Genomic DNA, 18563 nt, shown 5'->3' with positions numbered 1-18563 from the left:
ACAGTACTCAAGCGTGAAACTATCATATCAACACGTATATATGTTACAGTACTCAAGCGTGACACACTATCCATATTCAAACACGTATATATGTTACAGTACTCAAGCGTGATAAACTACCCATATCCACACACGTATATATGTTACAGTACTCAAGCGTGACAAACCATCTATATTCACGAACGTTTATATATTACAGTACTCAAGCGTGATAAATTATCCATATTCAAACACGTATATATGTTACAGTACTCAAGCGTGATAAACTACCCATATCCACACACGTATATATGTTACAGTACTCAAGCGTAACAAACCATCTATATTCACGAACGTTTATATATTACAGTACTCAAGCGTGACAAATTATCCATATTCAAACACGTATAACTATTACATTAATAAAGCGCGACAACCAATCCATATTCATGTTGATTCGTGGAGGTCGTGCATAGGTTGTTTCATTCAAATATGTGTAAGATTCTTTTTAGCTATCATTTTAAAACGAAAATGACATTTTTCTTCTTCATGCTACAACAAATATCAAACAAACAATCCTTGTTTGTATATTTTCGATTCTTCAAGAGACCATAAACACAAATATCACTGTTCCTACTCTGCTCCGTTAACGTATGTCCGGCGTTGTTTGTTTGTTTAATTGATTCAATTAATGTCATATTTACAAACAGAGTCATGTAAGGACGGTCTCCCAGATATGCGGTATATTTTGTATGTATGTAGTGCGTGGTTTGGGAGACTGCGGTATATTCGTGTTGTGTCTTCTTGTATAGTGGAACGTTTGTCCTTTTTATAGTGCTACTTCACTGAAGCATGCCGCCGAAGACACCCAGCGACACACCTCACCCGGTCACATTATACTGACAACAGGCGAACTAGTCGTTCCACTCCCGGTATGCTGAGCGCTAAGCAGCAGCAGAAACTACCACTTTTATAGACTTTGGTGTCTCGGCCAGGGGACAGAACCCAGAGCCTTCCTTACAGGGGCGAACGCTTAACAAAAAGAGACGTTAGGAAATCAGTTAGGAGGAAGAGAAAAGAGAAGATCCTCATCCAAACCCTGTTCCAGATAACATAAACACATCTATTTTTCACTCTCTAATCGTAATACAATTAAACATTAGAAGTGATAAGATGAATAACGTTGAATAGATATCTAACGATGTTGATATCCGTTGCATTACAGGAAGTCATTTATATTGTTCAATACCAAATGAAGATATACATAAACACGGTTTTAGTGACGAGCATTTTCGTTAATATAGAAATATGTTTGGAGGCGGCGTTCCTATGGAGTTTTCAAACTCTATTATAGCTAAGCGAAGAAATGATCTGGAATTTTCAGATGACAAAATTATCTGGGCACAAGTACACTCAAACAACACAATATATATTGTTGTAAATCTGTTAGCATCCTCAAATATAACAAATTCAAATCTGGCAACGCCTGAAATACTAGACGATGCATTTGACATTACTAACAATGTAATATTAATTGGTGATTTCAATGTAGATTTTTAAGGTTAAATCGAGGGAAATTATATAGTATACTTACATCATTTAATCTTACCAATATCATACTAGAACCAACCAGAACGGTTTTAAAAAAACTCATCTAGTTTGATCATATCATTGTTAGTGATACTATCACTACAATCTCCTCTGATGTAATTGAAGTTGACAACTCAATAAGTGATCATTAAGCAGTTTTTACAATAATTGATGTGCAAAGAGATTATGATAGTTAAATGCAAAGTGTTGATTAATGATCAAGCAGATATCAACTAACTAAAACAATCATTAATAATGTTCCACAACAGGAACAATTGTACGGATGTAAAGGACATGCGTAACTTCTTAACTGTTAGTATTAGGACAGCTATGGATATATGTATACCTTCTAAAATAGTGCAAATACGCAAACACGACAGACCATGCTTTAACAACAACATTATAAAATAAATACGTATACGAAACAGAGAAACAGATTAAAAACACAATGATAAAACAACAACTTAATCGCAACATATCGAAATACAAGAAAGCATGTAACAAAGTTAATAATATGATTCAACTTGCCACGGACATATTTTTTGAAAACGTAGATAACCATATTGATAGATCCAATTCTGACCCTAAAACATACTTGGATTTGCTAAAGCTCTTACTTAAAGGGAAGAAAAACACCGAAACATATCCACTTTATTATGAACATTCATTGAACTATATTTCAGATGACATACAAAAATGCAACCTTTTAAACGATGACTTTACATCGGTATCGCTACTAGATGTTCAATGCAAACACCTACCTATATCTAATAAACAAACTGCCTCCATACTCACGATAAAGTTATAACATCCGATGAATTGAAAGATATAATAAGTATTTTAAGTATTAATAAAGCAACAAGTCCTGACGGAATAAGCCATAGAATGTTGAAACTGATTTTTAACGAAATTGCCCTACCTTTATCTATTCTATTTAATGCGTCCCTTCAAACCTGTTCCTATCCCGAAAGTTGGAAAATAGGCAATGTTATACAAAAATGTACTTTATTCAAGGGTGGTGATAAAAACATTGTATCCAATTACATGCCAATATCATTACTAAGTTGTATTGTTTTGTTTACACACACATTTACATTTTTTTTAACCCAAACAATATCATATACAAGTTACAAGCAGGATTCTTACAAAAACACTCTTGCACACATCATCTAATAGAATTATATCACTCCATGTCATAGCCTTCATTTTTGCGATTTCTTAAAAGCCATTGATAGAGTTTGGCAAAAAGGCCTCATATACAAACCTCAATAATATGGAATAAATGAAAACTCACTTACCTGGATAGCTAATTATTTTGTCGTGTAGAAAGGAGGTGTTGCATGGCCGCCCACGATTGTTTTTTTATTTTTTTGGTGCAAGTACATCAATCGGCACTTAATACGTATCGGAATAGTACTTATTCCATGAATAGTTTAATCTTGCGACTACAGCGCCACCTTTTATAAGTTTTACGTCCGATTCCTACCTGTGCGCCTTTAATGTATCATATTAAGGCATACAAAAGCCAAAGATAAATTATTGTGGTGTAATAACATAGTATTTCGTATTATCTTTTAACGATATACAATACTTCATCATATATGTTGGATTTTTCTTGCAATTTCCAGTTTTGCTCTTAATTTTTCATAAAAAGAGTGCAATTTCACTTCATAAGTTTTTAATTGATTCAATGACAAACCCCGAGTACCCTAAAATTTTAGCAATCAAAAATACCTTTATATATCATTTATTGACTCATGAAAATATTGTGTCGATGAATCACTGGATATGCCGACTTTTTAGCACTTTTTTTACGTCTAACCCCTTTATTTCTTACCCAATATCAAAGTACTGACAGTACTGAAACTTAAAAATGTAAAACGAAAACTGTCCTTCTCTCGGCTCTATCATGAATCATACTTGAGTAAAACGTATTCGATGTAAGTTGGTGTACCAAAGTTCAGTCGAACTGACATACATATTGACCTTTGACCTAGTTTTACCTTTAAATCATAACGTACTTTTCATAAAATGTTAATTTTAAGGTCATATATTGCACTAGACGATATGTTGTGTCATCAAGCAAAAAACAAAATAAGGGTAATATCACATTTATTCCTACACCAATTGTCAGACGTATTTCCTATTTGTGTCATCATGGGTTTATTTACTTATTATTAAGCAAAACGTAAATCGGTGTAACTTATACGTTGACCTTAGATATTTCTCAAAAGAATATACTGTTGTTTTGATGTCATAAACATATCATGAATAACTAGGATTTCATTCTTAAGCTAAACACCCCATGTCTGACTATTATTCACACAATAAAACATGCTCAAACTATATAGTAATGAAAAAAGAATCCAGTGGACTAAAATTGCTTATCCTTTTTGGGACAACACATTATATATTGCACGCTAGGAGCTCTTCAATAGACGTTCTTGGTGTCTGATATATTTAAAAAAAAATTACCATGAAAGTAGGTCAAGTAAACAAATTATGCGGTATAGTACATACCCACTATCTGAGTTCTTTAGGCCTTTCACATATTGAAAAGCTGTTTTTAGATTTTCATACATTTGACCTGTCTGAAGCCCTTTATTCAAGCATACTGCAAGGCGTCTTAGTTATTGTCAAAAAGTCGTTTATGATTGCCAATTTGAACCCTGTGACGTTAAATTAACGTTAAGGTAATTCATTTTACAAACAGCTTGAATACAAACAGCATTCAAGAATACGTTAGGTCTAACATCATGTTTCGATGCCTTTCAGTAATTGAGAAGAAATCGTTTGAATGAAACATTTATGCATGACGGACGGCACACCAAGTACGATCACTATAGGTCACCCTGACCTATCGGACAAGACGATTTAAGAACATTTGCCCTTCACCCCAACATGCTACATGTACAATACTAGGTCCCTAGTCCTCATAGTTAATCACAAGAAGTCGTTTAAAGATTTTAGTCTATTTGACCCATGTAACCATGAATGTAGGTCAAGGTCATTCATTTGAACAAACTTGGTAGTCCTTCATGAAAGCATTATACAGTCCCAATGCCTCTTAGTTATTCACAATAAGTCGTTTAAAGTTTTTAGCCTATTTGACTCTTGTAACCTTAAATGAACTTGGATGCCTTTCATGCCAGCATACTATAGGCCTTATATCATGTATCTAGGCATCCTAGTTATTCACAAGAAATCGTTTAAAGATTTAGACTTTTTGACTCCTGTGACCTTGAATGAAGGTCAAGGTAATTCATTTCCACAATTTAATAGTCCATCATTCAAGCATTCTACATGCCTAATATCAGTTTCTCTCAGTGCCTTTCGGATATTGAGAAGAAGTCGTTTGAATGACAAGTTTATCGAAGGACGAAATGCGAACAGCGCACGACAATGTACGAAGCATGGTGATTGTATGTCATCCTCACCCTTCGGGTTAGATGACCTAATGACATTAAAATGAACTAATGGGCGTTAGAATTGTACCCACTGTCCTTATTACATGATCGTAAAAGGCGACCAAATTTAGAATCGCATCTTAGCAACTCTTCTTCCTAACTTTCTTTATACTTCCTAACGTCTCCCTTGACACCTCCTCACGTATTGTCTTCGATTGAGAGCTCGTCCCTGTGAGGTAGGCTCTGGGCTCTGTCACCTGGCCGAGATACACCCTGCTTAGTGCTCAGCATTAAGCGAGTAAGACGACCGGTTCGCCCGTTGTCAGTATAATGTGAGCGGGTGGGGTATGTTGCTTGGTGTCTTCGGCGGCATGTTTCAGTGATGTAGCACTATGAAAAGGGCAAGAGTTCCACTATAGAAGAAGACACAACATGAATATACCGCAGTCTCCTAATCACATACCAGGCACTTCATACACGCAGGACACTGCATACATAGGATGCCGTCCTTACATGACCCTGGCTGTTAATAGGGCGTTTATTTAATCAAACAAACAATAAAAACGATTTTATAAAGTCACGAATGCAGGAATCGGTCTACCGCGAAAGCAAACTGGTTGATTCGCTGATTTTTACTGACGTACTACTACAGCTTTAGTCATCTAAGGACGGCATACCGTGTATGTCATTTCATATATTCTGCGGTGTTGCCCCACCAAAGGACAGAACCAAGATATTTTTTCCCAGAAATATTTAAGTAACAATAGTATTTTTTTTTAATAGTAATATCAACATTGGCTGACAAATTATGATTTAAACTAATTTGTATACGTATTTCGGTCTCCTTTTGTTCTAAGAAGTTAGACGAAAATATCTAGCAAAATGAAGCTGCTAGAAAGCAATGGCCATTGAAGGATGCACTTTCATGAAGGGTGTTGGATGAGGAAAAAGCTCATACATACGTAATCAGTACCTGGTAAAATTTTTGTTGGTATTATTTCGCGATACTTATAGGTTACTAAAGGTAAAATGAGACATAGCGTCTCGTCTGATGTATGATTGACGTCAGCAAAAAAGGTACCAAATTTAGTCGCCTTTTACGACCATGCAATTGGTATAGCACGTGCAATTCTAACGTCCTTCCTGAGACGATGGCAACATTGATTGTTCCCTTTAATAATAGGAGAATGACACATACTTATTTGATCTTTATTACCTTAAGGCTTATACAGTTTCTGGAATGCAACATGGCATTGTGTATATGTTGAATCACAACTGTCAGTATTATGTGTCCTACTCTTTCAAAACGGATATGTAGAATTTCCGAAAAATATTGTAAACATGAGTTTATGATGATAATTTCAATGTTTGGTCGAAATACGCATCTCATCATCATATTCTACTCTTACATTAAAGTCGGTAATATTTGACAGTGTACTCTCAGTACTTTGATAGTATGGTAAAAAACAGGGGGTAGGCGAAATTTATCTAAAAAACGTGGCATATCCAGTGATTCATCAATTTGAGCTGTTTATGGTGAAACGATGATAATCTGAATATAATATTAAACATCTAATTTTAGGGTACTCGAGTAGTGCCTTACTTATTCTGTCGCTCAAACGAAAAATACAAAAACTCGTATTTTCTGTCATATTTGATATTAACGTTCGATTTGTGATATAATGATATTGGATACAGCCAAGTGTGATATGTCGTTAAAAAGGCATTTTATGTGGTATTTTCGGCCCTGCAGGTAGGGCGTTAGAATTGTACCTGCTGCCCCTATTGCATGATCGTACAAGGCGACTAAATTTAGGATCTTATCTTTTCTCTTCTTCCTAACTCACTTTATCTTTCCTAATGCCTCCCTTGGCACTGCCTCACTTTTGGCCTTGAGTTGAGCGTTCGCCCTTGTGAAGAAGGCTCTGGGTTCTGTTCTGATTCGCCCGTTGTCAGTATAATGTGACCGGGTGTGGTGTATTGCTTGGTGTCTTCGGCGGCATACTTCAATGATATAGCACTATAAAAAGGGCAACAGTTCCACTATACAAGAAGACACAACATGAATATACCGCAGTCTCCCAAAACACGCACCTCGCACAACATACACGCAACACACCGCATACATGGGAGGCCGTCCTTACATGACCATAGCTGGTAATAGGACGTTAATTAAGCAAACAAACAAACAAACAAATCAATCATAACAAAAACGCGATTTAAGTGTTTTACTATGACTTATGCCAGGTAAAAGGCCCAATGGGCTTTCAATTTACCAGTGTTAGTGTAGGGGGCGCTATAGTCATAATAATGGTCCAATCGGGTTTTAAGTATTATAGACATATGTGTATTAATGCATTTAACTAATTTAAATACAAAAATCTAAAATTTGTCGTGGGCGGATTTTCACCCTATAATACATCCGATTCTTCTTGGAAAAATATAAATACTGGTGTACCACAGGGATCTGTCCTAGGACCTCCATTTTTCCTTATTTATATTAATGGTATATCATCCGAGCTTTCTTCACTATGCCTCTCTTTGCTGACGAAAATCTCATTACGATACGATACCAGAATACTCGAGATAGCAAACTTGATCTGGTCATAGGATACCAGAATACTTGGAATATCACACTTTTGTCCGACCATTAGCTATTGTCATACAAAATCAGAATATTCGATATATAACACCTGACCATTAACTATGTTGTAGGTCAGTAGCTGTGTGTTTACCATCTGGATTGGTGATCGACAGACTCGGCAATGGATGTATGTATAAAAACACCTATATTGTCTGAAATCTTAATAATCATATTATTTTGAACATATCAGAATATTGTATTTTATATTAAGCCTATTCATCTATGATTTATTAATGTGACAATATCATTATCGTTTACGATCCTTATCAGGTTCCGCCCTTCTCTTCACTACTTTGGTGTTCCTGGGATCAATATTATTTACCGTTGGAGCCACCTCCCATCCTCCGGTAACGACACCCATGTACATACTGATGGTGATTGGGTACGGATTTATGGCATTTGGAGATGTGTCTCTACGCCGTACGTACTGTATATACATATATATAAATACAATAGAACATTTATTCAACAATGCCCTTTTCCGAATTATAGATGAGACCCTAGGGGAATAACTTTCATTTTTACGTCGAACATATCATACCTCATGTAACACGCACGCTAAACCTTACAAAGAGTGCATGGCTTTCATACTAACGATTACGGTAGTGTTGCCTAGTATGAATACAATATGACAATATGTTATTTTGGGAGTTTATCAGAGCACCCACGTGCTAGGAACTTAAATATTAAACTAGTTCTACCTTGTCTTTTATTACTTTCTATTGACAGTTTCGCAGGGTAGAATAATATCACATTATTTTCAAGAAGAAACATTAACTGCTGTTGCGTTCAGTTTTCTCGCGCACTTTGGAGATGGATTAACCTTTTTCACCACGCCCCTCACTGCCAATGCTCTAGGAATCCAATACGCCATTTGGCTAGGTATGCTTAGCACTTCCTAGGACATTTCCAGTTCTATGATTATGTAATCATAAATGGTAATAGTGTAAATTAAGTAACTTTTGTAACTGAAGAAAAATACTAAATCATCTGCTCATGTTTTTGATAGTGAAAAATTATCATTTGTCAGCGGTGGAGCATCTTTTAGTTTTATTGGTGCATGTGGTATAGCTAGAGAGAGTCAAAAAGTAAAACAACTGTTTTTTCTATAACTTCAAGAGTCAAGAGTAATATCATATACAGGAATATGATACACTGTGTCTTAAAGTGTTCATTTTTTATACCTAGGCTCACTATTATGTGGCATCAGCGTTCTTTCTGCAGTTCTACTTGCTTTACTTCTTCATCTCCAACCTCACATCATCGAGGAGAAGACTGAAGACAAAAACACTCTGGTATGTATTGTCTTATGGAAACTCAATAGTTGATGGGAGGTTAGAATCCGTTGGACATTAGGCTTGTGGTAGTACAGTAAGTATAGTATTGATACTTCAGACGTGATGTCTGACACTTTTAAGGCAGTTATGGACTGTTTTATAAACTAATAAATACTGTTGGGCTATTCAAGAGAGGTAACATTTATTTGCAAATATCAAACGATGACGCTTTAAAAGTAATTTAGGATTTGGTTATTGAAGTGTTACAGATATTACGGTTAGTGGTGATTAGGTTTGGTCCTATATTTCGTGTGTAGTTTACTACATTTGATGACAATGTTAATGTAATTGTTTAGTGTCGTTATAACACTTTACAAAAAAACGATATAATTTATATGAACGTTTGTAAAGTTTTAAACTTGCACTGATATCGGGGATTCTTTTGTAGACACTGGCTGTGGTACGGGCATTACCAGGATCATTTTGGCTGTTTACTTTGGCATTGGCATTCACTATTGTCTCTTGGCTCGTTAAACATGCAAATTTACCGTAAGAAGCACAGATATGTTAGTGGTTTCTCAGTCACCTGAAGATAACTGGCCAAATACTTAGATTTATGTTTCTAGTTCACAGTAATGATATCTAAAGATTAACGGTCATGCTGGACCCATAAGATAAATATTTTCCTGGTTCCTTAATAGTTTATTGATTATATTTTTGGAAATTATTTTTGGAATAAACGAGTAGTTCTAAATGTATATTGGATTAGTCATTGCTTTTTCAGTGAATATTTGGAATTACGGCACGGATATACGATGTCTGAAGCGAGTCATATATCTGCTATAGCTGGATGTCTGGCCTTTATAACGCCTTTCCTTTGTTGGATAGTTGTAAGTATGTACTTTCACATTTTTTGGTAAGTGCACAACACAGAGCGAGTTCGATTACATACTAAATACATGTACATTATGTAACCCTGGTCAATAATGCTTCTCTTTAGCTTTATTGCTTGAGCATCATACTAGTAATCTAGAGATCCCAAGTTCTATTCCTGGCAGAGGGAGTGAATAAAATTATTATAAATTCTGTACCCTCTTCCATTGGCGCCCATTTATGGACTCGGGAATGATACTTAATGGTACTTGCGTAGGAATTATTGTGGCCCCTTTAAACTCGAGAACGAGAGTCTATTCCTGTAGAGGGAGTAGGTAACCTGGTCAAAACTAGTTTTAATATACCTATCGGGTAGAGAGAACTTCTCGTTAGACTGACCGGTTGAGTATTTGACTGGTAATCCCGAGGTCTCGAGCTCGATCTCTGACAGAGGCAGTGAATGTATTTATTATAAATCCTGCATCCTGTTACATATGTTAAAATGCCGATTTTTGTTTCCAGAAAAAGATCGATTGTGACGGGATCACGTATTCATTCTTTCAACTACTTCTGCTCTCTTTCTATTTCGTTTTGGGATTTTGTCCGAGGGTCAACATCATTTTCGTCTCTGTTGTTGATGGAATAGGTATTTTCATGGCAACCGTAAGTTGACAAAATATTAACTTAAATATATAAGATAATCGAACCACACAATATAAGTTATTATCATATTCAACACAAATAACGATAAAAGATATGTCTAATTATGTATGGATATCTTTATTATATTGTATCTGTTAGTATTCATTACTACAATGTAGACTTTCTTCAACATTAAATGTATTACATCAAACATTCTGGGTATTGATGATGCAATGAATGTAACTTACTGAAACCGTAAGTTATTCCTGGTGTGACAATAATACAACTCCCCATAGCCCTAGATATTTGGAAGCTACATGTATGTGCTGCTTAAAGATGCTCCATCGCTGATAAGTGGTATAACAGGAGCAGACGATTAAGCATTTTTCTTCAGTTACAAAAGTTACTTACTTTACACCATTACCACCATTGAAAAGATTGAGCTTCTAATTTTTCTTCAAGTTAAAATTACAAAAAAATATTAATTGCATCCCGAAAAAATTCCTTGTTACTATATCCTATATGGAATGCAGTAGTGATTGCGTATGCACCAGAAGCAAAAAAAATTACCTTATATTATTTTTTGTGTTAATTAGACATATATACATACGATTGATTACCATTTATTGTTCAAGTAATGAATATCATTTATGCTCTGGCGGTGGTGGAGCATCTTTAAGCAAAATCAATGAAGTTCCACGAGTCTAGATAATGATTTTCTACGAATTACAATGACGACTTTGACCTTCACCAATTTTAAAGCTTAAATGCCTAGATAGTCCATGGAAAAGTAAAATCATAAGTGTTTCAATAACTCAATTCATCTGATTATCCATTTATTATCATGAAGGCCAACATAGGAAAGGACGGATGAACGGACGGACTAAGTTTATATTCCTTTCTGGTATTGCTTGCAGAGAACTGCTAATATTATGTTGATTGTATCCATTGTTTGAGCAATAACAGACGGTTTTGTCCTGTTTCTTTGTCCTTGATAGGAATCTGCAAAAAACTGTATCCGAAGCATCGCATATAATTCGTATCTGTATTTCAGGCAATTAGTTGGCAGTTAATCGTTGTCCTGTGTCCACCTTCGTCTATAGGGATACTTTCCGGCTTTGTGTATATGGCGAGAAACACAATGCCGGCACTGACCTTTATAGCATCCGGATATATACTAAAAAGTGGTAAAGTGTACGTACATTGTATACTACACCATATATACGGGGAATATAACGATATGTTGATTGATAGGAGCTGGTACTGATAAAGATCTATTCACTACCTATTAGTTACATAGTCAGTTATTGACCCTTTACGGTAAAGAGGTTAATAGAGGGCGAGGGCGTAGACCTAGCCTCCTATACTTTTTACTAACTATTTATCCCTTTATAGGGGCCAGTAACTGACTATGTAACGAATTTATTGAATCCAGGACCATTGCTTTGTTTCATTGGGTCTTTGTTTCCTATTTTTAGTGTGTCATGCTGGCGAAGGATACGAACAATCGCCGCTTTAAAAACAATTCAGACTTGGTTTATGTCTATATATTTATCTTTATTTTTTCTTTACGGCATCTTCAAATATACTGTAAATGAAACCAACAGAATAAGTACGAAATTTCATATATTAAAAATCAACAATAATTTCGACATTTCTAGGCCTAGTGCACATTAGGCTTTCCTCAATACGGTAACAAACTGGCTGTAATTTGAAAGCATCACAAAAATCCACCCGACATCTAAAACGCAATCTCCTTCGTCATCGCTGTATTATCGCTGAAATAATCACTTATAAGTTATGCCGATGATTTGATTGTAAAGTGATCAGGAGGATTGATTTATGTCTATGAACCCCTCCATTTGTTTACAATCACAATCGAGAATTCACCGCGTCATCAAATTTCAAAATGACGAAGGGAAGCAACTCGTATTAAAATGTATTTCATTTAATTTGTAGTATTAAAACAATTTCAGTTAATTTTACACGAAAAATAACAAGTATAGTTTACGGTAATGAAATAGTATATCGAGATGATGAGAATGTATTTAAATTTTGAAGCGAGACTGGGAGCCGCCATATTGCACCATAATCAAATTTACTGACCTCCTATAAAATGTTAGGGGTCACCACGTGACGACTCTCCGCCAATCATTTGGGGAACATGTCTGTCCGAGGTGCGATAATCGTTATTAAGGGTTATTACTAATGACTTCAGATCTGTTAATTGATATAGGTTTAAAAGATCTGATAATTCATAGAGATATAGATTATAATGTTAATTCATATAGCACATTATCCTTATGTCCAGTATCTCCCTTCCACTCGGTGACAAATACAGACGCCCAGTAGGTCACATAAGTCTGATTACTACTATCATTGGTCTCTGTCCATCGTCACAGAGATGATGTATTGTTTACATGAGGTGATATAACAATTATTATTTTAAATATATATTTTAATGTATATAACAATTTTTTTTTCACTTTAGAACAAACATCGATGATGCATTGGGACGATATCAAAATTTCTTCTTTATGCTAATTAGCCTGTCGATCATAGGGGTTATCTTCGGAATCTTGATGAATGCCGCAGATATTCGTGAGGTGAGTAATTATATAGCCATATCATTCCGTATTCACATGCAAGGATATGAAGTAAAGTTTTCGTGCGTGTTTTGAGAGACTATGGTATTCTCGTGTTGTGTTGCCCTTTCCATAGTGTTATACCAATGAAGCATGCCGCCAAAGACACATGATATATTGTTCTGTATATTTTACCTGCTTAGTTAGCGTGTATCGAAGCGAACAATTACATCTTAAAGTTTTTGTAGTTAGATGGTTTTAGAAAAAAAATCATTTCGGAATATTTGTTTGGGTTAGTTTATTAGATTAATGTCCTATTAACATTTAAGGATGACCTCTATTTGTATGTGGTGTTTTGTGTGTAAAATGCAATGTGTGTTTTGGCAGGCTGTGGCATATTCGTGTTATGTTTCCTTGTTTTCTACCTATTTTAATGAGCTATAAGCAGGAACAAAAACTACTACTTCTATAGACTATGGTGGGTCTCGGCTGGGTACAGAACCCAGCTCCATAGGTACATGTACGATCGCTAAACTTCAGTTAGGTGGTGTCAAGATAGACGTTAGGAAGAAAAGATAAGATCCTAAATTAATTCGTCTTTTGTATAATGGGGACAACAGGTAAATTTCTAACATGCTGTCCCTATTGAATGATTGTAAAAGTTGGAATACTTATAATGTCAGTAGCATGTCTGTTTGATGAGGAACGGACACTGGGATATGTTGAACTTGTATGGTATTTAGAACAACGGTGGATAAAATGTAACAGTTTTAAATGACTTTTTTGTTCCACAATAATGAATTTAATTTCAGGTTTGACATTTGATAAACGATTTATAATGTCAATTTTAATTCAGTTTGGGTCGTAGTTGACATCTTCAATTTCCATTTTAGGGCGGTTCATTGAATTCCAGAATACGTAGATGGAAAAATTCCGATATGGAATCCTTGGGACTGATTTCGATGGGGGACCTATCCAACACATATTGCGGTAGTAAGGACACCAACGAAGGAACAAACGAATTGCCAGATTGAACGCTAGATTTGGTTGATGTGTTGTTAATAATAGGTGATAGACATGGACATATTACGAAATTTAAGCACAAAATAAAATGTATGAGTCCATTTGTCATCTCCAGCGCAACGGTTACGCTTATATGTATTTTGAAAACTTTGGAATGCAGGAAGAAAGGCATGACTATATATTAGAAAGAAATAATAGCGGAGAGACGACGACCTCAGGTTTAAGACCCCGTTTAAACTAGTGATTTGTGTATGTCTATATATCACTTCTTAGGTGTACTTGAACATAGCTTAGTTGATGTAAAGTTTTTACTCTAAGATTGCAAACAAATGTACACTTTTTATTGCAAGTCCACATGGTTCAGTATATTTACTAGCCAGTTTACTAATGTTTATGGTATGTAGTAGGACCGATAATCCGAACGGATTTCACAAAGAGATATACATTGTATTATATTTTACCTTGCCAGAAAAATGGCGGCTGTAGATTATATGATGCAAATATAGCATTTGGGAAGGTATTTCAATCATCACAAATACGTCTTTTATATACTTTTAGAAACAATAAACATGAAACAAAGACCAGTCTTGAGAAAAAAAATGTTCAACTGCTGTATTTTTAGGCATAACATGCAGATTTGTGGAATTGTCCTTCAACTTTTAAATTAAACATTTTTTCTTTAAAACATTATTCCTTATATGTTCAGATGACCCTATAACAGTGAATATGCACATTGATATCAATTCGGACGTCTCATATATGTCATGTTATCATGTCTATTTCTTAAGTAATTTGTCAATGAAAGTTTAAGCGGTTATCTCCCTTTGAACTATCGGCTGAAATTTGTGTATTTGGTATATTTTTTTTTGTATTTTTAAGTACATAAGCGACCATACTACAATGTTATTTTTGTAATGTTGTAAGGGGCCATCCAAGCTTAAAAGGCCGCCATCAGACATGCTGATGTTTACAAGTTAAGGGTATGCTGTTTCAGCAACAACTTTTATATGTTAACAAGCGCATGGTGTAAGTGTATATTGTTACAAATATGATTATCTTTAATGTATATTTCATCAGCCGCTCATGTGTACTATGTTTAAAGAGATATTTTGGAATTATTAGTTGAATGTTCGGTAAAAAAGTATCGTTAGCTTGCCGCATGTTTTTGACTAGTTTTAATGATAATATATCTTGGTAAGCGCTATGCAAAATAATACAGTATTACTTATTGAACATATATAGTATACATGTAAAGGAAAACAAACACTCTATACGTTGTATGTACTTTTAATGCAAGTTATGGGTATGTCAGTTTAGTAAGATTGTTCTTTCTATTGTATTGTAGTTTTTTACCACAACAAATCTACTCAAGAACCTATATATGTACAAGACGCATCAAGGCGGCACTGTTATGATTGACACTGTCCTAATAAAACAGTAAAATATTCAACGGTGTAAGGTCGTCTGTTGGGAGCCCTCAGCCTCTGAGAATGCCCCAGAACAGTAAAAAAAAAACCATGTGAACGGCAGCCAGGCAATTGATGTTTGAGTGACATTCCTGCATGTATGAATAAATAATTTTTCTGTCAGAAATTCCATATACCAGTAAAGAGAAATCATGGAAGCGACAGCCAAGGATGACATTAGTGAGTCAGAGAGGTCTACAATATCCGATACCGTATTGTTAACACACCGTATGAAGGCAGAAAGTGCAAAGGTTAAATTCAAATTTGCAATGAGAGAATCAGAATTAAAGAAAAGATCTCTGGAATAAGAAATACTACACAAGAGAGAAATGGTTACTATGGAAACAGAGTTAAAGGTATTAGACTCACAAAGGGAATTGGAGCAAGCTCAAGCCGAATTAAGGGTAGCTATAGCAGACAAGATTTTTCATGGTTCAGATTTTGGTGGATCCTACATTGATAAACATGAGAGAACTGAGAGTTTTGTGCGTGGTTTGAAGAATGTTCAACACGAGGATATGCCAGAAGTTATAAACTTTGCAAAGTCTCCAGGTATCCCTCCCCAACTTAACTTTCATGATGTACCTAGTGTGACTGATGAAATTCCCATATAACCCAGTGATGAACCACAACCTCAGTTTAGTAACCATGGTTCAGATCATCAGTCAGATATTAATCATGACACAGTAAGAGACATTTCTAGTTTTCTCTTAAAGAAAGATATTCTTGTTTCACGCCTTAGTCAGTTTGACGACAAACCAGAAAATTATGTTGTATGGAAAAACACCTTCTCTGAAGTAGTTAAAGAAATTGGAGCCAGACCAAGTGAAGAATTCGATTTGGCTATTAAGTGGCTCGGGCCTGAATCTAAGCGGCTCGCGGTAAGTCTTCGTACTTCAAATTCCAATGACCCAGTTACTGGTCTGAAGCTAATGTGGACAAGGCTCAATGAAAGGTATGGAAGCCCTGAAAGTGTCGAAGCATCTGTGAAAAGCAAATTAGCCAAGATACCCAAAATTTCGGTGAAGTTTTATGAACTTGCTGATGTTTGTGATGAGATCAAGTCTCTGAAAGCTGACAACGACTACAAAGCACTTCTCGGTTATTTTGATACATCCGTAGGTGTGAACCCTATTGTACAGAAATTACCATCATTTATACAGAATAAGTGGAGGGACAAAGCCATTCACTACAAGAATCTACATAAAGTAGGATACCCACCCTTTGACTTTTTTGTTGAGTTTCTACACAACTTTGCCACTTCTATGAATGATCCAGCCTTCATGTTTGACAGTACTGGTGCTGCAGATATCACAAGTGAAACTAGCAAGGAAAGGCTTACCGGTAAATCAAAGAAAAACCATCATGTGTCTGAACAAAACGTTAAAGTCCCTCGATGTCCAATTCATAAGGCTAATCATTCACTCAACAAGTGTACTGTATTCAAATCAAAGCCAATCCAGGAACGGAAAAAGATTGTTAGAGAAAATGATCTTTGTTTCAAGTGCATTAGTCTAAAGACCACCGAGGGTTTAATTGCCCATCTACAACCAAATGTCAAATATGTGACAGTGAACGTCATGCTACAGGGATGCACATTGATACTGCAATGAAGGAATCAAGCAATGGAGTTTCAACCGGAAGTGAAACATCCTTCCAAGATTATGGCGGGGAGTTTGCTACACCCCTTTCTGTGAAATGTACACACGTTGGTGATACAGCTGACTGTATTGGTAAATCAAGTTCTAAAACTGTATAAGTAAAAGTTTTCAACAAGCAAAATCCCGGTTATTATCAAATTACCTATGCAGTAATCGACGACCAGAGTAAAAAGACTTTGGTAGCACCAGAGCTCTTGGACAAGTTTGACGACTTGGATTCCCACGTCATCAATTATAAGCTATCATCATGTGGCGGACAAGTGTCAGCGTCCGGACGACAAGTTAACGGTTTGATTATTCAGTCATTAGATGGAATAAACACACTTGATTTACCACCAGCAATAGCATGTAACAACATACCTTCTGGAAAGCATGAAGTACCAAATACAGATATTGTAAGAAATTACTCACATTTACGTGATTTGGAATGTTTCATTCCTAGGGTACAAGAACACTGCAATGTTTCCTTGCTTATTGGTAGAGACTTACCTGTTGTTCATCATGTTTTAGATCAACGTATTAGTGAGCGTGAAAGTGACCCATTTGCCCAGTTACTTCCCTGGGCTGGGTTATAATAGGTGAAGTCTGTGTCGGTGGAGTTCATTCATCAACAAGCATTAACGTGAACAAGATTAACATTCTAAGTGATGGTAGACCTACTCTGCTGGAACCGTGTGAACAATCTATCAGCTATTCGATTGAAGGCTCTTCAATATTTGCCAAAACAAAGGACGATGACAAGATAGGAATGTCTATAGAGGACAAATCCTTTATGAAAGTTATGGATGAAAACTTCTCGATGAATGAAGATGGACATTGGTCTGCCCCACTGCCTTTCAGATCATGTAGGCCTCGACTACCAAACAACTTTGAACAAGCTGCTAAGCGAGCCAAGATTCTCGACAAGAGTTTACAGAAGGATGTTACTAAGCGTGAACATTTCATGACCTTCATGGATGGTATACTGAAGAAGGGACATGCTGAATTAGCGTCACCACTACAGGATGAAGAAGAGTGCTGGTTCCTTCCACTCTTTGGTGTTTATCACCCCAAAAAGAAAGACAAGATAAGAGGGGTCTTCGATTCGTCTGCAAGTTATCATAACATTTCGCTGAACGATGTGTTATTGTCTGGTCCAGACCTCACGAACAATTTGATTGGAGTATTACTCCGATTTCGGCAAGAAAGGATAGCTGTTTCAGCTGATATAGAACATATGTTCTATTGTTTCTATGTGATACCTGAGCACCGGAAGTACTTGAGGTTTCTCTGGTACAAGGATAACGTTTTTGGGAACGAACTGGTACAGTATCAAATGTGTGTACACGTGTTCGGCAATCGACCACCACCTTCAGTTGCAAACTATGGTTTACAGAAAGGAAAGCTGTGGAGAACGCAGATTCTGATGACAGCAAA

The 18563-nt window shown here is 35.9% G+C and overlaps 1 protein-coding gene across 1 annotated transcript in view; it reads left to right on the top strand.

Moving 5' to 3' along the window:
* The window catches only part of LOC138308134 (uncharacterized), a 31529-nt gene extending 16774 nt beyond the window's left edge, over nucleotides 1-14755 (top strand). Inside the window, exons 4-13 of the mRNA XM_069249075.1 lie at nucleotides 7692-7747; nucleotides 7891-8040; nucleotides 8350-8502; nucleotides 8809-8915; nucleotides 9346-9446; nucleotides 9682-9787; nucleotides 10293-10433; nucleotides 11467-11606; nucleotides 12904-13018; nucleotides 13891-14755. Of these exons, the coding sequence (XP_069105176.1) occupies nucleotides 7692-7747; nucleotides 7891-8040; nucleotides 8350-8502; nucleotides 8809-8915; nucleotides 9346-9446; nucleotides 9682-9787; nucleotides 10293-10433; nucleotides 11467-11606; nucleotides 12904-13018; nucleotides 13891-14031 (1210 nt within the window). The 3' untranslated portion in view covers nucleotides 14032-14755. The remainder of the gene's footprint in view (nucleotides 1-7691; nucleotides 7748-7890; nucleotides 8041-8349; nucleotides 8503-8808; nucleotides 8916-9345; nucleotides 9447-9681; nucleotides 9788-10292; nucleotides 10434-11466; nucleotides 11607-12903; nucleotides 13019-13890) is intronic.
* Nucleotides 14756-18563: the final 3808 nt, after the last annotated feature.

The sequence above is a fragment of the Argopecten irradians genome, chromosome 14 (genome assembly GCF_041381155.1).
Source record: "Argopecten irradians isolate NY chromosome 14, Ai_NY, whole genome shotgun sequence".
Classification (NCBI taxonomy): Eukaryota; Metazoa; Mollusca; class Bivalvia; order Pectinida; family Pectinidae; genus Argopecten; species Argopecten irradians.
This window is presented reverse-complemented; position numbering and strand designations above follow the sequence as displayed.